Source organism: Pseudonaja textilis, chromosome 2 (assembly GCF_049901715.1).
Source record: "Pseudonaja textilis isolate UNSWEBS1 chromosome 2, rPseTex1.2, whole genome shotgun sequence".
NCBI classification, from domain to species: Eukaryota; Metazoa; Chordata; class Lepidosauria; order Squamata; family Elapidae; genus Pseudonaja; species Pseudonaja textilis.
Genome location: NC_141991.1, coordinates 241,572,532 through 241,599,211, shown reverse-complemented (window position 1 = coordinate 241,599,211; position 26,680 = coordinate 241,572,532). Strand labels below are relative to the sequence as shown.

At 41.5% G+C, this 26,680-nt stretch overlaps 1 protein-coding gene across 2 annotated transcripts; it reads right to left on the bottom strand.

Moving 5' to 3' along the window:
* FECH (ferrochelatase) lies at positions 1-26,594 on the bottom strand. 2 transcript variants are annotated; one of them, XM_087927416.1, is made up of 12 exons: positions 26,346-26,564; positions 23,620-23,725; positions 21,111-21,230; positions 20,082-20,230; positions 11,985-12,119; positions 11,345-11,451; positions 10,729-10,827; positions 5,686-5,793; positions 4,045-4,209; positions 2,473-2,532; positions 636-774; positions 1-543 (listed from the first exon to the last, which is right to left on the bottom strand). In XM_087927416.1, exons 1-11 carry the CDS (start codon positions 26,386-26,388, stop codon positions 640-642), a joined length of 1,227 nt encoding a protein of 408 aa, XP_087783542.1. In that variant the 5' UTR covers positions 26,389-26,564; the 3' UTR covers positions 1-543; positions 636-639. The 2 variants fall into 2 exon arrangements, with proteins under 2 accessions (XP_087783542.1, XP_026571130.1); XM_026715345.2 differs by having other exon boundaries at positions 1-774; positions 26,346-26,594.
* Positions 26,595-26,680: the final 86 nt, after the last annotated feature.

The window sequence follows — 26,680 nt, the reverse complement described above, 5'->3', positions numbered from 1 at the left end:
TAGTTTCATCATCAGACCTTTATTAGTCACAAAGCTCTAATACCAGATCTATGTTTGCCTAAAAAAAACCCTAATACCCACCAAAATGGCAGAATTTTACCAGGAAGGTTTAACTTAAACATATCTATGACAAGTATTTTTATGAAAGGCTTTCTGCAAAGACATTCGACTTGCATCTTGGCTGCAAACCTTGGACGCAGTCTTTTTGGAACCAAGCTTCACCATTTTGAGGAAAGGTTCATTCCTGCAAAGTGAACAGATTTTCTTCAGCATCTCTAGCAGAACAAAACTGGAGAACCTGTCCAAGCAACCAAAATTCTGTTCTCCTTCAGAGCACATTGGATACGAAGAACCTCAGACACTCTGTTTAATTTTATAAAATGGGGATTTTCAGCAACTCGGAGGACGAAGCCCTTTAATATGAGGTGTCTCTTCCAATGCAAAAGTCCTCAAGAGAAAACCAAAGTGGTGGAAAAAGGTCTCAGCAGGATCTCTTGTGCGAATCCCACGTGGGAATCCCGCTTGGGACAGCAAAACGCAGACCTGAGAGAGGCAAAAGAAGGCAGAGTAAATGGGCACTTTTCACAGAATCTGTACTGCCTACTCCTGCCAATGAACCGACCACCACAGCGTACGTTCTCACAGTGCCTGACTAGTGAAGAAGGATTTGGTCTTTCGACAAGTGGGATTCACACAAAGCGGGCAACTCAGGGTTAACTGCTTGGAGCATAGTTCGTTCGACTTGAGGTGTGAGCAGACCAAATCTGCCAGAGCCTGAAAAATACAAATATATATATATATATATATATAAACATTGAAGTAAAATGAGCACAATAATTTTCTAATACAGGGGTCCCCCAAACTTGGCAAGTCTTAAAGTTGCCAAGTTTGGAGACCTTTGTTCTAATCTGTTAGCAAGCTATTCTATGAACAAGTAATATTTTAAGATAATGCTAAGGTAAGACAAAACTTTTACTGTCATTTTTTATTGTGGGCACACTGGAACACATTAAAAATGAAATTCTGTTGCCTGCTCTCAAAAGTGTACACATACATAATAACACACATATAAACATGCTATATACGTATACATATGTATATGCCTACATCCATAAATATAAATACATATACCGTATTTTTTCAGAGTATAAGATGCACATGACTTACTGTATTTTTTACTTACTGTAGTATAAGACACACTTTTTCCACCCCCAAAAGTGGGTGGAAATATCTGTGCGTCTTATACAGCAAATGTTGCTGAAGCCCCGCCCACCCACCAGCCTCCACCCTTCGGCCTCTGCCTCCCAGCAATTTGCCTCCTTGCAGCAAACAGCTTGTTTCAGCTTCAGCACAGCCTGATTAGCACAAGCAGCTGACTGTCGGTTGAATTGGCCTCCCGACGATCAGCTGTTTCAGGCTGCAGGGATTGCCATTTGCCGCCTCCACGCATCCCATTTTCATCCTCCACATCCAATTTTTGGCCTCCGCGCACCCCATTTTCCACCTGTTCTGATCCCCACCGCCCAGAATTGGCCGAGACCCTCTGAAGTGAACTCAAAGAATCCTTTATTAGGAATGCCAGCAGCCCCAGCAAAAAGTTTCTCTCTTACAGCAGGCAAACAAGTCTGGCCAGCCAGAAGATGCATCATTGTCTGCCACAGAGAAATATTCATCTCTGCCCTCTGCCTTTTATCCCCAGAGTTAGGGTGGGGCTTCGCTATCAGAAGTGGCTCTTCCATCCCGAGGATCGGCCCATGGATTTCCACTGCTCTCCTCTCCTCGGTCTTCTGCACATCAGTGTGTTAGGCACTGGACCCAGCTGTTCCTCCTCTTCCTCATCGGCCATCTCCAGATCTGGGGGCCGTTGACTCTTTATCTCAGAGCTGATGGCCGGCCCAGGCTCTGCCTCTGTCTATCTCTCTCTCTGACAGCTCCATTCCCTCTTCCTCCTCGGAGCTCTCAGGTTGCCTTGATGCTGACACTGACTCCCATACTTCCTCCTCCTCCTCCTCCTCTGATTCAGCTGCTGGAGGGGCCAGTAGCCAAAAGACCACAACATAATAGAAGACTTGCCTACTACCACGAAAAGCCTATAATAGGCCTATCATTCTGTAAGCCGCCTCGAGTCGCTATGGGCGAATAGGCGGCAATATAAATTCAATAAATAAAATAAAAATAAATAAAAAAATGTCACACTTTAGCAGAAGCATTGCAAGCTGGCAGAATTCCTCCATCTAAGAGGCCAGCTTCCATAAATAAAGTGATCCCATCCACTTGGTGGTCCTCGGCCCTCCCAAAATGTTACATGTGTCCAGCAAAAGAGGGCCATTCCTGCCAGATAAACGGGAATCTATCCAGGGTGGCTTCTCTGGAGAATCCCACATTTCTCCCTCTCTGAGGAAGATGGACGGTTCAGAAATGTGAAAAATAAATAAAATAAAAAACTTTCTCAGGGAAATAGGGAAGCGATACCTTGGCGAACAATGGATTTCCATTCAGGGATTCCGCTCTTCTGATATTTTCAACTCCACACTGAAGAATAAAAGAAGGAAAACAGTTGAGACACAGTACCCTACTGGTCTTTGGCTAAAGCAATAGGAATGGAATTAGAACTGCATTTAGCTCATTTTCACAGGCACAAAAAGAGCAGTTTTCCCATATTTTGTTCTCATTTATTTATTCATTCGATTTCTATGTCTGCCCAGAGTAATTTGCTATGGATGGCTACAGATACTGAAAACACAAAATAATAAAATAAAGTAAAAAATAAAGTAAAACCAGAGGCGGTGTTTGCCGGTTCTCTGTAGTAGTCAAAATTTCCGCTACTAGTACACCAGAACTGGTCCGAACCGGCTGAATACCACCTCTGTCAGAGACTAACATCAACTGCTTATCCCAATGTTTCTCAACCTTGGCAACTTGACCATATTAGGGTTACAATTCCCAGAATTCCCCAATTAACATACTGGTTGGGGAGTTCTGGGAATTGAAGTCCACATATCTTAAAGCTGTCAAGGTAGAGAAACGCTGCTTTATCCTACCCTACTCACCGCGAGCCAATAAAAAACAAGGTTTCTTTTAACACACGAGTACATAAAATATTGTTGTCAATATGATTAAAGGCTTCAAGTTTTTACAAGGATTAAGGAGATCTTGGCTCAAACTCATACTTAGTCATGGAAGCTCATTAAGTGACTTGAGTTCAATGGTGCTTTTAGCCTGAATTGCTATTCTGGGGAGGGGTGACGGGGGACTAAAGAAGATGTACTATGTATGTGATTTTCGACTCTTAAGGAAAGATGGAATAGAAATTTAAGTAACAGTAGTAGTAGTTGTAATGTAATGCTACTAATGCTAACACTAATATCCAATCAATAGCATGGGAGTAGGATCTACAATGCCTGCAGAGACTGCCTTTGGCACCAGTCAGATTCTCTGCTCCATCCTTTTTTTATAATTTTTAAAATAATGACAATGATCTAAAATTCTTAGATCATGTACACAGTGATGGGTTAAAGATCACCTGTCTACTTGGACAAGAAGCACCCTGGGAATTAAAGTCCACATATCTTTAAATTGTCAAGATTGAGAAACACTGCTATGTGGGCTAGAAAGGAAGGTGTAGGGAGCCCTCACTTTCTTGCCTTTGGGGAAATAGTTGTTTCCTGGCTGCCTATTGTCATTCTGGTAGCCATCTGTGACTGCACAAGCAACATCTCCTCAAAATCCCATCTGCCAACATGGATTTTCCAACAGTAGATGGACATTGGCTAGGCTGGCTTGGAATCCTGGGAGTTGTGGTTCCAACACCTTTAGATATCACTTGGCTGAAAACCACTGAGTCAGAAATGGCCCTGTGTCCTCATCTCTATGAGCCAAGGTCAAACATGCACCTTCTCTCTTTCAACTTACAGCTCCTTTGTGTAATATTGCAACTGTTGAAAGGCTGAGGGAAAATCCAACCTGTAATAATCCTTTTTGGGAACACTTGCTTCCTGTTAAGGAGCTACAGGCAAACAGTGGTGAGAAAAACAATGGCCTTACCTCATTGGCTAAGACCTGCGCATATTCAATGTCAAGTTCATAGAGTGTTTCAATGTGATCGCTGGTGAACGCAATTGGAACCAACAAGATGTTCTTCTTTCCCCTTTGGCAAAGTCCCTTAATAGTGTCATCTGTCTGAGGACCCAACCAAGCCATCGGGCCGACCTAAAACAACAAAAGAGAGAAGGAATTTTTAGAAAGGACAATTTCCTATTGTTGTCGTGGTGATGGTTGTTCACATTTATGTCCAATTCTTCATGACCCCATGGACACAACAGGCCACGACCCCCTGTCTTCCACTGTCTCCTGCAGTTTGCCCAAATTCATGTTCATTGAGTTGATGACACTATCTAACCATCTTATCCTCTGCCCTTCCGTTCTCCTTTTGCGTTCGATCTTACCCAACCTCAGGGTCTTTCCCAATAAGTCTCTGTGTCAACTCCTAAAACATTTTCTATGCCCATTTTATAGCTGCCAACAGAAGCAGGAGGATGAGTTTGAAAGAACAATGCAGCAGTTTGGAAGTGAAGGTACCATACATTGAAAAGATTATACTAACCGACTGGAGTTTCTGCTGTGCAAAACCCCAACTGGAGAACATGATTGATGACTCTTGGCTATGGACGTGTTTCGCTGCAGAATATGCATTATGATACACCCAGAGGGGTCGGGGAAAACCAGGGTCAAGGGTGACAGTGAATTTCGTGTCTCAGAATCGGCTCCATCCAGGCAATGCCAATATGTTGCTCCTAATGAATTCTTTGAAGCTTTTTGAAGTTTGGCTCAAGGGTCATGATTTAAATAGGGCGATTGCTGGAATCCCGACACTCTGCTTTTTTAACCCCCTCTCTCAAAACATTAGCTTCACTTCAGTTTTTTGATAGCAAAAGATTTGGTGCCCTTTCATTCTTCTATCATATTTTTAAATGTCCTAGTCTAGCCTAAAACCTTAGTATTTCCTCAGTAATCTCTTATACAAGTATGGTCATCACCATCCTTAATTTCTTCTGGGTCCAACATCTGAAACAAGTTGTCTTATTTGAGTGATGTATAACATCAAAACATACTTTACAACAATCAGCAGATGAAGCCAGAGGAAGTCCCAGACCCATCCCCTCTTCATCTTAGGGCACTCAGGGAGGAGTGGATAAGGGAGAAATGTGAATGGCGTGGTCTAGCGGAAGGAAAGGGCCTTGATCGCCTTCATGGGCTGCAGCTGTGAGGACTGTTTAAAAGGACAAACTGCGCACAGGCCAGTGCTGGAAGCAAAGCATGAAAATATTTCTAGTCTGTCTGTTCTTATCTGAGTTCTGGCGTCCTTCCCAGTGTGTGTATTTCGATATCTGTGGACATCTTCAAGCCCTTATCCTGCCTTATCACATTAATTGCTTCAGTGTGGTTTGTGTTGTTTTTTCCTATTTATAATTTATATGTATTTTGAGTTGGAATGGAATTTCTTCCTTTTCACAACTGTTTGTGGGGGGGTTTTTTCTCGAGTCAATGATAATTGGACCTTTAAAGCCAAGGTGAAGGAATGAAATGGACTTCACCTGTTTTTGTGACTTTGTTGCTTTTGTATCCCACCCTGGGTCATCACAGATGGAGAAGCATTTTATCAGAGTTCCCTGTGGGATGGCATACCTTGGACTGCCACACAAGCCTATATGGATTACAATGGCCGAGTTTCTCCATCACCTTTTGAACAGTAGCTCCCACTTCTTGTGGATATGGATCACCACGATTAACTACCTGCAGCACGGAAACAAGAAAGAAGACAAGCAATTTTTCTGAAAGAAGAACACTTATTTGATTAAAGTGAAGGCCTTAAATTATTTTCTAGTTCTGAGCTCCCAAAGTCCCTTAATCTTTATGATTTTTCACATGCGTACAAAGTTAATTTTCATTTCTTCTATTTTAATTTTTTAATTTGTTTTTATTATATAGAATGCAAAGAAAAATAAAATAGGAAATTAAGGGAAGGAAAAGGAGCAGGGATAAGGTGGTGGTGTGAGATACAAGGGAGATAAAAAAGAAAAGGGAAAAAAAGGCATTGACTTCCGACTCTTCTTAGCACAGTACACGATAAAACCATTCCAACCTCTTTTTGCTTTTACACATTAACATATAACTAGCCATTACTATAATGACAAATCTTTTTGATCCACAAAAGCAAAGTCAAAGTTTCATTTTTTTTAATCATAAGCACAACATCCAGAAGTGATATCCAAATGAGAATATATTTTCCTCTTTGAATAAAATAATCAATTTCATCATTCCTGCTTTATCTTCTTTGTTACAAAAGTAGTATGCATTTCTAGTTGCACCTATTTATCTCTCTGAACTGTCACTATTTTTATTAACAAAACTCATTGCATTATTTCAATTTCTTTAACCTTGATGAAAAGAAACCCCCTCTTTTTTTACGGCACTAAACTTTTTAAAGCCTTTTTTTAAGTCAATTTTTTTAAATATTTAAAATGTATAGCAATAGCACTTATATAGCACTTCACAGCCTTCTCTAAGTTGTTTACAGAGTCAGCCTATTGCCCGCAACAATCTGGCTCCTCGTTTTACCTACCCCAGAAGGATGGAAGGCTAACCTTGAGCCTTGTGAGATTTGAACTGCCACATTGCAGGCAGCCAGCAGGCAGCAGAAGTAGCCTGCAGTACTGCATTCTAACCACTGCACCACTGTGGCTCTTTCTAAGTTAACTTTAAAACCAGGAAGTGACCATGCTACAGAATCCTAGTCCAGAATTTAGGTGATTGAGAAGAAGCAGAAAATACCTGTCGGCCTCCCACGTTACATTGGAACATTTCAAACTTGGTTTGAGAGACCCATACCCCACCGGGTCTCTAAAACCACTTTCGTGGCAGAGCTAAGATCAAACTAATGATATTTCAGGGACGCTCAACTATGCACAGAAGCATAATCGAGCTGACCTTATTGCTGATTAGCAAAGCATTTGCTGAAATGTCCAAGAAAGGGCTACTGCAGTATATCTAGTCCTCAATTTATGACCAAAATGGACGCGAGAATTTCAATTGCTAAGCAAAACAACTGTTAAATGAGTCACCCCCGATTTTATAACCTTTTCTTGCCATGGTTGTTAAGTGAATCACGGCAATTGTTATGTGACTCATGCGGTTGTTACAAGAATCCAGCCTTCCCCATTGATTTTCATGTTGGAAGGTTATAAATGGTTGCCAAGCACCCAAATTTTGATCAAGTGACCACTGGGATGCTGTTGTAAGTTGAGGACTACCTGTGGATAAAGCAACCATCTCTAAGCAAAGTGAAGTTGCTGGTTAAAGATCTGTCTAGCCAGATAAGCTAGCTGCCTGTTTTGTTTTTTTTCAAATGGTCATCCTTTTCCAAAGTCCATTAAAAACAGTCACAATTTCTCCTAGCCTTGAAACCACACTGATTAGGAAATAAATATATTTATAGATTTTCATTTTTAATACACAGGATTGCTTTAACTGGAGTTATTCTCCAGCAGCAGCATTATTTGCGGTACGGTTTTCAAACCTATTTTGGATCTACTGCATTACTGAGTTGTTTCTGTTTTTGCCAAAGACCACTAGATGGCGCCAGGTTTCCACAAATTGCAAAACCTGAAGTGCCAGGAGACCATTTCAAGTTTTAATGCCACATTTCTTTCTATAAACGGAACATTATCAGCTCTGCTTTACACTATTTTGTTACGCTGTTAGAACCGTTTGACAATGACTTCCAGAAAAAAACAGCATTAACATTTGGAGTTCATGTTCCTTCTTTTAAGTTACAGAAATTACTCTAACAAAGAATGTGGATTCAAGTACGAAGCCTATTTTTTATAAGGAAGATATGAACAGCCTAGCAAAATACCTTGTGCTAAATTTTAAGCCCGGTGGGAAAAAAAGTTTCCCGCTTTAATTCTTTGCAGATTGTTTCCTGAAAAGAATTATTATTATCTGGAATTTCATCATGCCCGCTTGTGTAGCCTCAGTCCTGGCAATCACCCTAACAAACAAGCATGTTATATCAATCAGTGTGGACTTCAAAGTGGTTTACTACCGGTTTGGTGGGTGTGGCTTGGTGGGCACACTTTGTGCGTGCGCGCACACACTTTGCATGTACGCACGTGCCAAACGCATGCTTTGCACACACGCAGAGGCTTTCCTACCCACGTCCTGCACTCCTGCACTCTCCCGGTGGCTTCAACAACTGACACGCAGCAATCTGTCGTGCCATGCAAAGCATCTACACTTCAAACGCAGGAAGTATGGTCAGTATGGGAGCCCTGGGGGGCGGATGGAACCAACAGCAGCTCATCAGAGAGAACCAATTCGGTCTTAGCTGATCTTCAGAGCTACTGGATCGCCAGAACCGGCCTGAACCAGTAGCATCCCCACCTCTGAAATCAAGGTATAACTTTAAGATAGATGCTGTTCTTCTTCTGTGCTGCTTCCTGCTCTGATCTTTCTCTTTTTCCCAAGAACTCCCCATTGGACGAGGAGTGTCACATGTCAACCAGGTTACCCAGGGGTGGGATTCAAAATTTTTTTAACAACCGGTTCTGTGGGCGTGGCTTAGGTGGTGGGCATGGCTTGGTGGTCATGTGATTGGCTGGGTGTGGCCAACTCAATATCACTCACATCGAGGCACGCATCTCCTCGCCTGGCCTCTCACGACTGTGGGGATGCTGCAACAGTCGTAAGTGTGAAAAATGGTCATAAGTCCTTTTTTTCAGTGCCATTGTAACTTTGAATGGTCACTCCACACAAGCAAAGTACCAGCAAAGGTGGGGAAAAAAACTCCAGAGACGTTCCTGAGATAGGAAGTCTAGTCCTGCCAAGAATGTAATAAGGGTTAACGGAGAGGCAGTTTCTGTAAGCAACACCAGAATGTTTCCTTCCTGCCTTCCTTAGAAGGATTAGGCCAGTAATTTCTTCTAACAACCGGTTCTCCGAACTGCTTAGAATGTTAACAACCGGTTCTAGTGAATAGGTGCAAACTGGTAACCCCTGAGATTACCTCTGTGTAACACTGGGTTAAAAAAATGCACTCCATCTCTTGTTTCCTTCAGGGCTGACTTTTTGGCTGAAGTAACCTATAGAGAAGGCATCTGCTATAAAAAGTGCCTTTTTTACCATCATAAGCAACTTGGGTGAAACTATGCTTGGCAATATTTACTATGAATAGAGGTAATAGAGGTCTGTTACCACAATGAAATTAATTAATTAATTGATTAATTGATTAATTGATTAATTGATTAATTCATTAATTCATTCATTCGGCACCCATCTTGGCAACTGGGCTTTCCTTTTGGAATGCTTTTTCCTTCAAAATGTTTCTCTTCGAAATGTTTTCAAGGAAAAAAAAACAATCCAAGAAAGTCTGCTTGTTTTTTGGAAAAAGAATCTTTGGGACGACTTCATTTCAAAGTGATTCAGGGCAGGTGAACAGCATAAAAACATTAACAATATCAAAAAATATATATTCCTAATCCATAATGAAGCATATGGTAGAAGCAAAACAACTGCAGAGTTCAGGTTTAAAGTTGAAAGCAGGAAAATAAGGGGTGTGAAAGCTATTAAGGAGACCTTGGGAGAACATCAACACGATTTTTTGTTAGATCCTTCGGTTTATTCCTATTTCTGCAGGTATGTTTCTGGCCTGCCATCAAGAACAGGACACCTAGAGGCATGTTTCATGTGCTTTTAGGTAATGTTCTCCAGGTTGTAAACTTTTCTTTTATCACTAAAATCTTGCAAGGCTTCCGTCGTTTTCACATGACATCATGAGAAATTTCTGAGGTCTACACACAACGATGCAAAAACATAGAACTGAGGTTGCTGAAATCATAAAAGATCCCAGAATCTCATGAGATTCTAACCATGTTGAGTATGTAGGCAAATATGTATGTATGCATTTATTTGCCTGGACCATTGTGCAAAATCAGTTAAGAATACACCTACTGCTAACAAAGATCACTATACTCAGTTTCTTTTCTTGCTGTGATTCAACATCAATCTTTGCTATTTCACCCTGTTTCAGGGCTCCATCTTTACACAAAAATAAACAACCATATAGTTGCTATATGGGCTGTTGGTCTGAGCGCTGAGCCTGGCACTGTGGTTGCAAACGTTTTGTCACCATTCGGGGAGAAATCGTCAGAGTGCTTTGAATTGCTATATTCCGTTATCCTGAACTGATGAAATGGCTCAAGTATAAGGTAGATGTCAACTCATAAAATATTTCTATGGTCTTTTTTAGAGTTGCCAACAGAAAGGGAGGGGGGAGCAGTGCAGCAGCTTGCATTCCATAAACGTTTTCAAAGATAGTTTCTAGGTGACCAAAGTTTCTGCTACGCAAAATTCTAACTGGAGAGCATGATTGATGACTCTTGTCTATGGATGTGTCCAATTGGAGAATATGAATTACGATACACCCAGGGGGTGGAGGGAAAACAAGGGTCAAGGGTGACAATGAATTATGTATCTCAGAGTCAGCTACACCCAGGCAGTGCCGGCATGTTAACTCCCAATAAATCCTTTTTAAGTTTTGGAAGTTTGGCTTGAGACTCATGATTTAAATGGAGGTAACTGCTGGAATCCTGATAGTAGATTTCTATTAGAAAGATGGAAAATACTTTCAGCTTTAAAGCAGAGATTTAACAACTGACTGCTGTTACTCACTGACATTGGTAGAGAATGAGCAGAGAAAAGGATCACCGCCTCTTTTTTCTTATCCGGTGGAAATAAGTCTAGTTCTTTCTTTATGTGGTCTGCAAAACACTGAAAAGCAAAAATAAGGAACGTAAGGATTTAAGGGCATTAAATACAGGTAGTCTTCGATTTATGATGGTCACTTAACAAATGTCTGAAATTACAATACGAACAGTAATAAGTATGTTCCAAAGTTCCAACAGCTCCTCCCCCCTCCCCCCCATGGTCATGTGACTGCATTTCAGGCTCTCAGCAACTGGGCCATATTTATGGCTACTTGCAATGTCCTGTGGCAATGTCACTTAACAATCAATCACATGATTTGCACTCATGACTGCCATAAAAACTGTGTAAAAATCAGGTGTGGTCCTGTTTAGTGCCTTGACCGCAAGGACTTATGTCTCAAATTCTAAACCCGATTGTAGTCGTAAGTCAAGGGCTCAGATAAAACAAAGGACATCCAGACAAGCCTACCAATATAGAAACCCTTTCTGAGGAGAAGTGGGAGGAGAGGAAAACTGAGAAAGACATGACAACACTCTTGAGAAATCTGAAATAACTTTGTGTGAAATCTCTTTCTCCATACCTGAATGAGGAGAGGATGCGTTGGCCACCTGTCAATCGTACTCCACTTCATCTTTGGTTTTTCTCCTTTTTGGTGATAGTAGCGATATATTGCATTCAAACTGCTTCCTGAAGGATGCAAAATAATGAAGTAGAACAAAAGGCTAACCCAAGAAAAGATCATCCCCTTCCCTTCTTACAAGTCTTTTTTTCAAATCTCTTATCCTGCAGCCATTACCAAACCTGAGCCCCAACCAATAACTCGCTAACGTGATGTTTTGAGGTGGGACAGAGATAAGAACTAGAGTGTAAGCCCTAAAATGAGCTACACCCTTTAAAAAAGGAGCGAAACTGCTTGAAAGCTGTAAAAAAATGGAAAATGCTGATTTGTTTCATGACATTAAGACAGGTGGACTTTAATTTCCAGAATTCCCCAGCCAGCAACGTGGCGAAGTCCACCTGTCTTAAAGTTGCCATGTTTGAGAACACTGTCCTAATCTATCATCCCCAAAGCAGACAAGCAAGCTGAATCCATTTCTTCCCTCTATCTTGTGACATAATTATGTCTTCTTTAGCCCAAGTTTTTAAGTCACCCATCCCTAGTTTTGACCCACTCCTCCTTTTGGAACTTAGCAAATGACCTTATGCTGCAAGGAACTCACCTGTGGTGGAACAGCTATACTGTGGATACTGCGTGAATGCAATGGCTCTTTCAATACCATCTTTTTCCATCTCTTCGATCGCTTCTTCCGTCAGAGGATGGACATAACGAAAGCCGATATAATACTTGTGTGGAGCTGAAAGCAAAAGAGAATGAGTGGCTATCTACCAGTCTATGGAACAAACTTTTTCTTGGAGATATATCAACTACGGCAATTTTCCTCAGTCTATACCACTGTTTCTCAATCTTGGCAATTTTGTGGACTTCTGAACTTCTTGGATGAGAAGCAAAACATTTTCAAGGGGAAAAAATATCAAGAAAATCCAGCTGCCTTTTGAGAAAGCATTTATGGGACAAACATGAACTGGTCGATTGAGAATCTCTAAGACATTTGTGGACTTCAGTTCCCAGAATTAACTATCAACTATCATAGATTTAGAAACATTGATCCACACCCTCCAGCTATTTGGGACAGCTACTCCCTACAACCCTGGCCTACCACATTGGATAGAGTAATTATGGTCCAACTCCCTTCTCTAATGGGATACACACCTAATGAGAAGCACACATTTCCCATGCTGTCAACAAGACTTGGCATTTTATCCAGGCTTTGGGGTAAATAAAGGGAGGATGACTAGAATTGGTTTTGGGGTATCCCACGGTGATGACTGAAGCACCAGGTTATGCTTTGTTTTATGATTTTTATGGTTGTGGGTTTTATTGTTGTGAGCAGCCCAGAGTTGTGCTTTAGGTTGGGCAACCATACAAATCTTTAAATAATTAAAAACTCCAAAGCATCTGGAGAAGTGGAAAAAATTGCTCAGATGAGCAACAATTCTGGAGATCAGATGAAATGAGTCTGCTAGCAAACGAGATCATAAGAAGCTCCCTTTAGGGTCACCTTTGCATAATATGTGGGCCAGTCCAGTATGGGAATCAGCCAGTTTGCACCGGTTCACATAAACCGGTAGCTAATATTCTGAGCAGTTCTGTGAACTAGCTGTTGGCAGAAATCTTCCAACAGCCCTTTCTTTTTCCCACCTTACGGGATTAATCCTGTCAGGAAGGCAGGAAGGAGGCGTTCTGGTGTGCCTCTGTGTCTTGTTTCTAGCCTAATTCTTATCTTTATTATTGCCCTGCTTAAGTGTTTTCCAAAATTGCATCTGGTTCAAACTTTGTTGGCCATGCCCACCCAGCCACGCCTACCCAACTGATCATTAGGGCAGAGAACTGGTTGTTAAATTATTTGAATCCCACCACTGGGCCAGTCCTACTGTTAGGCAGAATGGCAGCCTTAGGTAGGAGATGTTTGTGGGCACTGTGTACAATGTTGTGTGCGTGATAAGACTGGTTTTACAAGACTGGTTCTGCACTCCTTAAATTAGTCCGTACTCTCAAGGACAAAGACACTTCACTGTCACCCATACTAAAAGAAGATTCCAAGGATGCTGTCTGGTCCTTCAAAGACTTTGAACCAAAACTGCTTTAGGTATATGGAGATTTTCAGCCATCCAGGTCATAGTTGTCTCAAAGGTGCTTTTTCTCAAAAAGCAATTGGATTAGTGTTGTTGTTTTTTCTTGCATAGAAGAACAGCTCTCAGAAAGAGAGAGAGAGGAAGGGAGTGAGGGAAGGAGAGAGAGAGAGAGGGAGGGAGGGAGGGAGGGAGGGAGAGAGAGAAATAGAGAGAGGGAGGGAGGGAGGGAGAGAGAGAGAGTTAATGACCTGATGACTGCAAAGAAATACACTTTTTACACACACCAAAACCCATCGTCCTGTCAGAATCTATCCTTCCATCCCCCAACCATCCAGTCTCACAACTGAAGAAGGTTCTTGACTGAGAAGCAAAATGACTTCTTTCTCAAGGAAGAAACAGTCCAGTTGCTTTTAGGAAGGAAAAAAAAACACTTTTGAGACAAAACTGCTTTAGTTTCAGCCCTTTTCAAAATAGATTTTTTCCCCTTCCTTCCTGTCAGGCACAGTTGGCAGAAAATGGATCCAGCATTAACAACAAGGAGGATTTGCTAGAAAGCTTCTCAAGTCCTGCTGTCAATATTGAGGTTGATAAAGCTGTTTGATCTGGTTTAAGGTAATTTATGGGCTAAAAGACTGTCCAAGCTTTCTCTTCTGGAAAAAAAAAAAGTTTTGGTTCCATTCCTCCGGGAGCAGTGCTTCTTAGCCACTCTAAAAATGTGTGGGCTTCAGCTCCCAGAATTCCCCAGAGATCATGCTTGGTTGGGAAATTCTGGGAGTTGAAACCTGCAGGTCTTAAAATTGCCAAGATTCAGAAACATTGCTCCAGAGGATTACATAGAAAGTACCGGAAAGATCTCAAAAGCGGATTAAAAAAGGACCTAGTGGAAAAGGAAAAGCCTATTATTTGCACATCACATTTAACCCGATTACTAAATTAAGGTATTTTCTGGGTTTAAACAATGCATTGAGTTATTAACTAACCAACGGGCTGGATCACTGTAATATATGGAAGCCATAGTACAGACAAAACCCCAGCTGAGTTAACGTTGAACAGATTTAGCTCATTTTGCAAATGCAGCTACAGTGCTATGTATTTCAGTGATTAAGCACAACATGCTACCAGCCACAAGGGCTATACATCAGGGGTGTCAAATTCGATTTCATTGGAGGCCGCAGGGTTGTGTATGAACTGGGGGGAGTGGGTGTGGCCAGAGGGTGTGGTCAGCTTGACATCACTCACATTGGGGGTGCCTGTGGTGGCCTGAGCGCTCTGCCAGAGAAAATGGGCTCCCAAGCTCTGTTTTCGGCCACAACGGCCTCCTGCAGCCCTCTGCCAGCCTGAACTCCATTTTTGCTGGTAGAGGGCTGCAGGAGGTCATTGTGGCTGAAAACGGAGCCTAGGAAGGCCGCACACGGCCCTCTCTAGCTCTGTTTTCACTGGCAAAGGCACCGTGCGCCTGTCCATCACAGTTTTCAGAGTGGCTCCGCGGGCCAGATTTAATACCCTGTGGGTCAGACACGGCCCACGGGCCTTGAGTGTGACACCCCGGCTATACATGATACTGCTACTGCAGTGCCTTTGAGTACTATATGCTTGAAGATACAAATAGGCAGAAGCTATTTCTTAGTATTTACAGCTTTTCTAAGGGCATCTGGCTAGCCATTCCTGGAAATGGAAAACCTGGAGAAATAGATGCATCATTCTCTAGAGCAGTATAAAACGAGCTACACCCTTAAAAAAAAAAAGAAGAAAAGAGCTAAAATGTTTCCAAGCTGTAAGAAAATGGACAATGGTGACTTGTCTCATGATTACTATTTACAGTGTTCCTCAGTATCTGGCAACTTTAAGACATGTGGACTACAAGTCCCAGAATTCCCCAGCCAACATGCTGGCTGGGGAATTCTGGGAGTTGAAGTCCACACTTCTGAAAGTTGCCAAGGTTGAGAAACATTGCTCTAGAAGCCAGGAGGTCAATTATTGCAGGTGGTTAAAACTCTAATTCCGGAAAAGAAAGTGTGCAGCTCATTTTCTACAGGAGGAAGAGATAAGAGATCAACACTGGAGACAGTCTAATCAGAATCAAACCTTTCAGCGCTCAGCTCTCCTACAGAAATCAATGGGCTTTAACTGCTAGAAGCTGCTATGAGTCAATCCTGAGTTCAGGTGACTGCCTGGACTAATAACTTTAGCTTTGTTGACAAGTTTTTTTTATTCAGAAGTGGTTTGCCATTGCCTGCTTCCTACTTCTAAGAGTGAGTGATCAGCACAAGGTCACCCAGTTGGCTTTGTCCCTAAGGCAGGAGTAGAACTAAAAGTCTCCCACTGATGCCTTAACCACTAAATTAAATTCATTCATTCATTCATGTAAAATTTTACCTGGGACTGGATGGGAAATCATCAAGAAATCCTAGATCATGGGCTAAACTGGGATTTTTTTTAAAAAAGAAAAATTATAGATGAAGTGAAAGCCACATCCAAATGGTTTCCAAGAAAACTACAACGAAGTGTCTCTATAGTCACCAACAGTTAAGCTCAACTTGAGTGAATATTTACTCTTTTAAAATCCTTGATACAACTACAACACAGAGGACTTTAAATCTTCAATTGCGACCTTTTCCTCCACAAGGAAAAATGGTGGGATTATGCCTTTATTTTGGGAATAGCTATATGTGCCTTTTATCCAGGTGAAAAATATAATATTTCAAAAGCTTCTTGCAATAATAAAATGTCACTTCTTAAAAAAAAAAAATCAGTGCAACGGGCAGCCCCCCCACCAGCTCAACCAAGAACATCACAAATCCTGCCTTGATCTAAGCAGTGCTTCTCCTCGCTGTCCTGAAAATTTCTCCTGCAAAGACATTAGCATTCTTGCCATGGTGTAGAATTTAAAAAAATAAATACATTCTGTGACATAATCAGAGTCCATGTTAAGATGCAAGAGACATTCAAACAGATAAAGTCAGGGCGGCTTTCAATTGGGAAACCACACTGTGAAGTAAGGAGTGAGAAGGTCTGACAAGTGCAGATAATACTTCCTAAACCATTAACTTGCTGCTCTGAAGTCCCAACCCTTTAACTGCCTAATTTGATGAAAAGGTGTCTGGCTGTTGAAGAATGGAAAGTCCTCGGGGCTCTCTGAGCTTGGTTGTTGAAGGAGTTCTTTCCATTTTCTGGCCTGCATCCCAAAATTTGGATTGCCCACTAGGTCCACAAGGGACATGGTGGCTCAGTGGCTAAGACGCTGAGCATGTCGATCAGATGATTGGCGGTTCAGCAATTCGAATTCCTAGTGCTGCATAATGGACTGAGCTCCCGTTACTTGTCCCAGCTTCTGGCAACCTAGCAGTTCGAAAGCATGTAAAAAATGCAAGTAGAAAAATAGGGACCACTTTGGTGGGAAGGTAACAGCGTTCCATGCGCCTTATTGGCGTTTAATTATGCCGGCCACATGACCACGGAGACGTTTTCAGACAGCGCTGGCTCTTCGGCTTTGTAACTGAGATATGTAATAGAGATTAGAGCCGGAAGCGACTACCACTTATGTGCGAGGGGAACCTTTACCTTTACTAGGTCCACACCTACTAGGAATTCACACCTACTAGGAATTTCATTGCCCCCTTGCTTGATGTTGCAGCAAAGGAACAACATGGCACAGCCTGAGTCCAAATTACATGGAACAATGTGAATCCACGTTGCTCAAGGAACTGTCTCACCCTATCGGGATAGGCCTCACTTGCGCAGGCAGAAAAAGCCTGCTGAGATCCTGTCGGCTAAGGAATCTGAGCTGGTGGGATCCAGGAGAAAAGCCTTTTCTGCCACGGACCCTGCCCTCTGTTATCCCCTCAAGGTCCTCCCTCAGCCTTCTGAAATCTAGCTCTGCCAATTAGCCTGGGGACCGGATTTTGAGGGGAAGGGTGCCATGCTGGAAGAATTTATTGGATTAAACAGAAGATCCCACCTCCATCTGTTGTATTCTCCTGCCATTTTAACTATTATATTTACTTTTTTAATCTTTCGTAATGCTGCTTTTAATAAAGTATAAGCTGCCCAGAGTCATCTGACTACGTTGGGTGGTATATAAATTTAATAAGTAAATAAATAAATAAATTAATAATAAATGAACTCAATTATAATTATTATTAGCATTAGTGGCACAGTCAACCACATTATTATTAACAGTATTTATACAGCCGTCCATCTCACAAGAAATTACTCTGGGCAGCGTGCAACAAGCAATAAGCACCATCAATATGTAAAAATGTTCATTATGAAAATATAAAAGGCCATTATAAAAAAAGGAAAAAAGCCACTATAAAAAATTAAAATATACAAACCCAGAGAGAGTAAAAAAAAAATCAACCACAATGAAGCCATCTAAGAACAACTCTGGCTCCTTGTCCCCTTGCACAAACACTGAGAGGGCTGACAGAAGAATATTCACATACTCCCATACACTCCCTCAACTTACAACCAATTCAACTGTTCAAAGCTACAACGACCTTGAAAAAAGTCACTTATGACTTCTACATGATCCTATTTGTCTGAATACTTATATTTGTTCAAACAATGATCTTAGCTGAACAATAACTTACTAACCTATGAAATCTATGTCAGCATTTGTGAGGGTGATGGAACCATTTGAATAGAGCAGAGGTCCCCAAACTTGGCAACTTTAAGACGGGTGGACTTCAACTCCCAGAATTCTTCAGCATAGCATAGCTGGCTGAGGAATTCTGGGAGTTGAAGTCCAAAAGTCTTAAAGTTGCTAAGTTTGGAGACCTCTGCAATAGAGGGACTTTGCAAGTTAAACCTTCCCCAGCCGTGGGAAGATAGAGCCAATTCTCCCTCATCCAACAACACTGACCAGATGGATTACACCACACACGCACACAGATCATGCCTGAATCAGCTCCTGCTTGTCATCTCCAAAACTGGGTACTTGTATAGGTTATTTGTACAGTGTGCCTTGGAACTGTCCCTTCTTATCAACCGGTCCACATTCAAGGGAGGAACTGACTAGATGTTGGGTGTAGCCAGTGGCACTTTCTTTGTTTAATTATACAGGGTGTGTATACGTTTGTGTGTGCAAACCACAGCCAAATGGGAACCTTTTTAATCACACAGAGGCACATGCAAATATCAAGATTCCTAATAGGTGCCACCTCACATTTTAAGAAGAGATGTTTAAAACCGGTCATTTTCAGAAAACATTCTGAGGGAAAAACTTCGGATATTTTTCTTAATCACATTTTCCTAGTGAAAGTTGTCCTTTCTGCCAGATCTTACTTAGTGCTCACAAGATAATGATTCTTTCTCACCGCACCTACACTTGGGAGCATCCTGGGATGTGTGAAGTAATCACTAGGCCACCAACAGAGTTCTCATTTGCACAGGTGAGAGAAAAGAAGAAAAAGTTCTGATGGTTGACCTCTACATATAGCTGGAAACACATTCTTCCTTCTGGAAAAATTAAACATTTTATCTCCCTGTCCACTTATTGGTTGGATTATTCTGAAGGATGGCATAACTCTTAAGAACATACAATGATTAGTACAGATCTCTTATGAAGGTTATTGAGCAGGGAATGGAAGGGATAGTATTTACTAACACATTACAAATCAAGGTGTTTGGGAACCCACACTTTACAGTGTTTTAGCAAGCAGCTGGAAAAACTAAATTAGGAATTTGTCAGCCATGTCTTTGCAGGGCCCAGAACAATGAAAGCAGTAAGCCTTACTTATTTTGGACATGTATCGTGGAGTTAGCGATACAAGTGTGATGCTTTCATTAAAATGACAAAAGCATTCAGGGCCTCAGGGAACTTGTAATCACGGTACAGATTTAACCAACTAGTTTAGTTGATCTCAAGAAAATGCTAGAAGCTCTATATTACAAGAGTAAATGCAGGCATATCTTTTTAAATACTCCCTCTCTTTTTTGGTTGTTATACATAAATTGCTTCAGAAGATGGATGGGTATATGATAGATAGACTGACCGGCCGGCCGACAGACAGACAATGGAAGGATAATAGACAGATAGATAAACAGGAAAGTAGGTAGGCAAATAGACGGATGGATAGATATACATAATAGATGGATAGATATACATAAATTTGATAGAGAGATAACAGGATAATAGAAAGGCAGGCAGACGGATGGACAGATGGACATAGATGATAGATGATAGGTAGGTAGATAGGTAGGTAGGCAGACAGACAGATGGGCAGACAGATCGACCGACAGATAGACAATAAAATTACCTTCACTGGAGCAAAGATAAAGCTGCACTTGAGTTTGATTATGTGGCTCTAACAAGATTGCTCGAGTTACAAGAAGAAAATGTGAGAAAAGTGACTTGCTCTTCTAGGCAAGAGCTCCCATATGAGAAGATAAGAGATCTCCCAAATCCAATTTAGCTGTAAATAAATCAATAAATAATTTCAAGGCTAAACTTTCCAATTCAACTCCAACCTAATTTAATTTTAAAAGCAACGCTGCCTTATTACACTTCACTGGAAACCCTTCAGTAAGGGTATCCAACTGCTATTCAGATTTCTGAACGTGTTTTCCCCCATAGCAGCAGCTTCAACAAAAATAAATAAATAAATAAATATCTGAAATACCAGACTCAGGAGACATTTCATTCAGCAACTTCACCATGCCTTCCCCCTGGGCCTCGGTCCATTTCTTGATAGGTGATCCACCTCCGATTCGCCTGTACTGCTCTTGGATTTTTGGAGTGCGTCGCTTTGCAATAAAAGGTCCTAATTTGCTGAAATACGTAAAATAGATATGGTTAATAATCATACATTTTACCTTCTTTCCCCCTTGATGGGTTAAAAATAAAGTTTAATGCTAAACACACAGACACACTAAGAGTGCGAAGGCCACAACTGCTTGGATCCTCACATATACTATACCAATACACTACAACATCTTAGGTTCTTAGGAAGGTTCTTTGTGTATAACGGTCAATACCATCTAAAAAACTGGCAGCTGTGATGTCACATGTTTGTGTATATAATAATAATAATACAGACAAAAAGGCGAAATCCAGTCTAAGCATCTGACTGACTGTATGACCAACCATAATGATAATAGGATGTAGCAATTCCTCAATATTTTGCATCCTGGCCTTACCCAGAAGCGGTAGCTTTTTCCTGTTGCAAGGGCTGACATAATCTGAAGAATGATTAATGGTTTCTAATACATTCTAGTATATTTATATTAATGCGTAATACATGATTAAGAAACAGAAAGTAGGTACAAATAGGTGCAACTGGATAAAGAAAACATGTACACAGGAACATTCATTCATTTCTTTAGATATAAATGTATTCTCCTTTTCCCTCTGGGTGCTCTCAAAATATTTTGCTAATCCCCAAATTCCAGGTAAAGGCAAAGAATTCTGCAAGCCTCGTGGTGGAAAAAGATGACCTACTAAAATCATCCTGCTAGCTTAGATCCCGAAGTAGCTAATATGCACTCTATGTGAATGAGAGGGCTTGGAAGAACCCATGATGCTACAGAAATGCAAAGAAAGGTCCTTTAGAAAAACAAAATTAATTAGACTCATTTTGTGCAATTAAACAAGTTCTTAAGCCTCTCTCTCAAGTTCATTAAGATATCCAGTAGCTGGAGGATTTTCTTACTTTTGCACAGGAAGCGTCATTAGATCTCTATCAAGAAAAAGTCTTTGGAGGAACTCATGGACATCTTCCAGAGTCTCTGGGCCTCCCATATTTAACATTAAGATCCCCGTTTTAGGTTTCCTGTGGAGAAAAAAAAGATAATAAAATGCTTTTTATACACCATTGATAAATTTAAAATTATAATGTATATGGCAGGATTCTGGCAGTTACTCCAATTAAATCATGAGCCTCGAGCCACACTCCCAAACTAAAAAAAAATTATTTGAAGTTAACATTCTACATCCAGCATTTACTTGAGTGTGGCCAACTCTGAGATACATAATTCACTGTCACCCTTGATCCTGCTTTCCCCCGCCACCCCTCTGGGGTATCATCCAACGAAAAACGTCCATAGCCAAGAGTCATCAATCATGCTCTCCAATTAGATTTTTTCCTGGCAGAAGCTTGTCATCTAATCAGTCTTTGAAGAAAATATGAATGGAATGTACTTTCGATTCCACACTGCTGCCTCCTCTTTGAAACTCCCCCCACTTCTTTCTGTTGTCAACTATAAATACAAAATGTTTTATGAGTTGACAGCAGTGGTGGTATTCTACCAGTTCGGCCCAGTTCTGCTGAGCCAGGAGCAGCAATGAGCAGCAGAGACTGAACCAGTTTTCTCCGCCACTCTGTTAGGCCCACCCACCCACCTGGGCTTCCATACTCACCTTTATCCTCTGAATTTGAAGTGCAGCTGCTTTGCACGGCACAGAAGAGTGCCACGCAGCAGCTGCTGAAGTGACCGGAATAGTGCAGGCTTGCAGGAGGTGAGTTAGAATGCCGCTGCGCCTGCACAAATGCCTCTGTGCCTGCACAAAGTGCGCGTTTGGTGCATGTGTACATACAAAGTGTGCACACATGCGCAAAGCGCACCCACCAAACCACACCCACCAAACCACACCCACCAAACCGGTGGTAAACATATTTGAATTCCACCTCTGGTCGACAGTATAATTATATATTACAAAATTATAATTTATAATTAATTGTAAAGTGATAATGTATAAATCAAAGACAAATTTATTTTTGGGTTAACTGTAGAGCTATATTTCTCCACCTCAGTGACTTTAAGACAGGTGGAATGGACTACATCTCCCAGAATTCCATAGCTGGACACATTGTAAAGTCTACTGCAGAGTCACATTTCTATAATTTTGGGGGCACAATTTTGAAGTCAGCTTCTAACTCCCTTCTTCCAGGACTTTTTCCCCAAAAGGTCTTGTTTATTTATTTGTTTGTTTATTGCATTTAGATTCTACCATCTCATTATCAAGCAAGCCCTGGGCACCTTACAACATCATAAAATAACAATCTAAAACACAACCTTTTTTGTGGTCAACCAGTTAAGGTAGATGATGGCACCTGGCACCTGGGCACACCTTTTGTGGATAATGAAGATTGTTTTTGTCTTTGGTTTTTTCCTAGGTATCCCAGAGTAATTTTGATATACCGCTGTAGGGAAAGTGCTATGGCTGAATGGAGAAAGAGAACATAGAACGTAGAATTGGAGGGTTGGAGGGATCTTAGAGGTCTTCTACTCCAACCACCCGCTCAAACAGTCCTGGGAAAATATCAATCCATTGAACGTTAACCTTACAGTATTTGTATCTCACAGATTAAAAATACCATGAAGAGCTGATTCCAGGGAATAATTCTAAAAACAATAAAAAGTGAATTCTTTTAAATGACCTCTGTTAAATAAATTTCTTCCAACCGCACTGTTCTCTTTTAGGACAAACAGGCAAGTCTTCAAAATCTTACTTCCTAAGCAAAAAGGAAATTGACTACAGCTTTATCCTTAGGCATATTTCAAATCCCCAAGATAAAAAAAAAACAACCCTTGAAATATTCTTCTATATCAAATCTCAAAGCAAGTAACGGTAATCTTATACTCGGAAGTTAATTCTTCTAAATTCACCGATACACGCCTAGCAAGAGATTAGAATTAAAAACACATGGAGTATTTGATCTCTCTGAGCTTGTTTTCTGGCAGATGTTTCATTACCTAACTAGGTAACATCAGCAGTGCAGGTGAGGGTAGAAACTACACCCCCCCACAAACACACATTCAAACTAACAGGGCAAGCCACTGCATATATACAGGCAGCAAACCTTACTCTCACTGATAATGTTACCTACTTGGACAATGAAATATCTGCAAGTAAACAACTCAGGGAGTACCAAGGACTATACTGTTCAACCCTGATCTACAAGTATTCTCTTCTATTGGAATAGAAAGCATATTATTAAAAGTTTTACAGCAAGTTTTCTCTACATAGAGAATTCCAGCTACAGGAACTGCAGCTTTGAGACAAACCAAAGCCAATAAATTAATGAATAGATTACTGAAAGGAGTAGATTTTCTTCCTCCCTTATCAGTTTGGTCAACTGTGGCTGCTTTAACACCCCTTAAAATGCCAGGTGAGAAGTACAATATGCCTATCCATTCAATTCCATTGGTGTGTCTTACCTCTTTTCAGGTTGAATATGTGGCTTTGCTTTTTGGACAGCGGCTGTTGACTGCCATCTCCAATGCAACTGGATTCTTGTCTGATTCCAGCTGTTCCTTTTTGCAACTAAAGGAAAGACAAGAGACCAAACAAAGCCATTTACTTCCTATAATTTTACTTCGTGTTTTGAAAATAATTTGGTCATCTAAAGTATACCCCAGAGCCACAAGTTAAATCAGTGTGCTATTGACTCTGTTGTGTATAGCAGGGCTCTCCAACCTTGGCAATTTTAAGACTTGAGAACTTCAACTCCCAGAGTTCCTCAACCAACTTTGCCTGGTATACAGTACAATTTTTCCTGAGTCCTTGCCTTGGAAGAGATGCAAATGGAGTCAGGAAAAAGAAGTTGATAGAAAACTACATCTGTGTTTGATTTCATTGAATTGACAGTGAAACCAACACATCTAATTAACATGCTTCTCCTTAAAACAATCATTTGTTCCTTTTGTCATATTAACTTTACACAAATTGATGACAATTTCTGAAATTATTGTCCTGGAATCCTCCTGGGCAGGCCAAAAAAAGTGGTTAATTTGGCACACCAATGAGCTACGTCCCAAAGTGGTACACAAATGGACATCTCATCATGTGAGAGGATCTCTTTGGTTGATAATGCCTTATAGGCTTAAACACAATTAGCATATTTAAGGAACCACTTGTTTTGGCAGATAGACATCATTTAGCTAGCTAATCATCTAGCTATCAATCAAAAGTTGGAGAATGTAGAACTACAAGCTGAAATCTGTTCCCTAACCTGAAGATTTAGAATGGTTATCAACAGGAATTTTTGGAATCTTACAAAATATTTGAATCCCCTACCCTCCTTGAGCCTAAGGAAAAAACCTTTTAGAGCTGACATAATGTTTTGCACTCTTCTACCCTACGTGGCAGGTATTATGAAATCGGACTTCAACTCCCAGAATTCCTCAGCTGGAGTTGAATAACAGGCATCTTAACGTTTTCAAGGTTGAGAAACATCGCTATAGAGCAGCATTAATAGCCATATGACTGGAGCAGGGGTGGGTGGGCAACTATGGCCCTTTTTTACAACCTGTGAACTTCACCTCTGGCTCAGGAACTCCTAGGAGTTGAAGTCCATAGTTGTAAAGGGGCTATAGTTGCCCATCTCTGCTCCGAGAGATAGAACCAGTTCAAATGCATGTTTGTAATGTGACTACTAAAGAGAATTCAGAAATTACCTTCCGTTATATTGTAATGATATCTAATGTCATGAGGAGGATGTGTAGTCAGAGAAGAGAAAATCTCATTCTCCAGAAGCAAAGGGAGAAGTGGTAATGTCTCAGAAGACGTGTAATGACACTTTACATCAGGGGTCTTGACAGCTTTAGGACTTGTGGACTTCAATTCCCAGAATTCCTCCACCAGTCATGTTAGCTTAGGAATTCTGGGAGTTGAAGTCCACAAGCCTTAAACTTGCCAAGTTTGAAGGCCCTTGCCTTACAATAATGCTTGTGGCTGGAGCTTTTTTACTTGGTGATCTCAAAGGGCTGACATATCTAGGCACCCAAATTCTGCAGGGTCCCTCTCTTCTTCTTGAGGTTATGGCACAGGGACTTGACAACTTTAAGACTTGAGGACTTCAACTCCCAGAATTCCTCCTCCAGTCATGTTAGGTCAGGAATTCTGAGAGTTGAGAAGTTCACAACTTGCCAAGTCTGAAGACCCTTATGCCAGAGCTGCTCTTAGGGGTGCACTTTCCTTTATGCCAGAGGTCTCCAGACTTGGCAACTTTTAAGAGTTCAACTCCCAGAATTCCTCAGCCAGCCATGCTGGGCTAGGGAACCCTGGGAGTTTTTTTTCTTTTTTGAAAACAATTTTATTGGTTTTTAAAAACAAAACAAACAAAACATAAAAACATCCAGCTTTTTTTCATAAATATACAAACAGTGTGTGGGTTGGTTTACCAGTTTTTGTGCATTCATTTCGCAGTCTCAATTACAGTTACATTACATAATAACTCATATTATCAATCAGAAATTATGTATCCTAGTATCACTATTAAACAATAGTGGAACCCTGGGAGTTGAAGTCCACATGTCTTAAAAATTGCCAAGTTTGGAGATCCCTGTTTTATGCAAACTGCGGCAGAGTGGGGTAACAAAATCCTTCCCGGGGTGTGTGTGTATTGGGACCCTAACCCTTTCCCCATGGCCAGGTTACCCTCTCGAGCCTCGAGCCACCCTTGCTTTCAGGGCAGCTTTCGTGGCTTGCCAACCCCAGAACACATCGGCGCGATTTCTGGCTTATCCGATGCAAGGCGGGAGAAATGCAAAGGACCCTCCAGATCCAGAAGAGCTCTCGGGCGCGTTTTGATGCCGGGGGGAAAGCTAACGGTGTCGCTATCAGAGATGCCTCTGGCCCCAGCCCAGCAGTTTAGCTTAACAGCGGCCCGGCTGAGTGCAAGCACCCCATAGCCTTTCCCCTACAGTAGATCGACCCCCACACCAAAGCTATGCCCATGCCGGCCCCCAGCCCCCTGCAAGAGGCAAGGCAAGTCCTCCAGCCTCCAGCATTCAACGAGGCAGCGAAGGGTGGAAATGCACCTTGCATTCCGCCTTCCCAATCTTAAAACTGCGGATCTGGAGGATCCTGCAAGAAATCTTGTCGTCCCCCTTTTTTAAAATAATTTTTTTAAAAAAACTCACAAGGCAATCGACATACTTACATGGATGCAAGACTCGACTCGCAGCTCGGAAGGCAGCAGCCATATTTGTGCAAAGTCAATAGATTCTCCTCCTGTACGGCAGCCGCAAGGCAGAGCGTCTTTCCAAAGGGAACCGGATTGCTCTGTTGCATTCCTTTCTCCGAAGTCTCTTAGGCTCTGCCCGGCATGCTACTTCCCCTCAGCAAACCCGCGGGAGAGAAGGGAGCCCCTCCCTCCCTCTCGGTGGTTGCCGGGAGACAAAAAGAGGGCGGAGTCACAGGGCAAAGCGGTGAATCAATGAGGGGGCCGAGTGACTCAGCGCTTCGGGTTCGCATGGAACTAGCTGAGGGGAGATA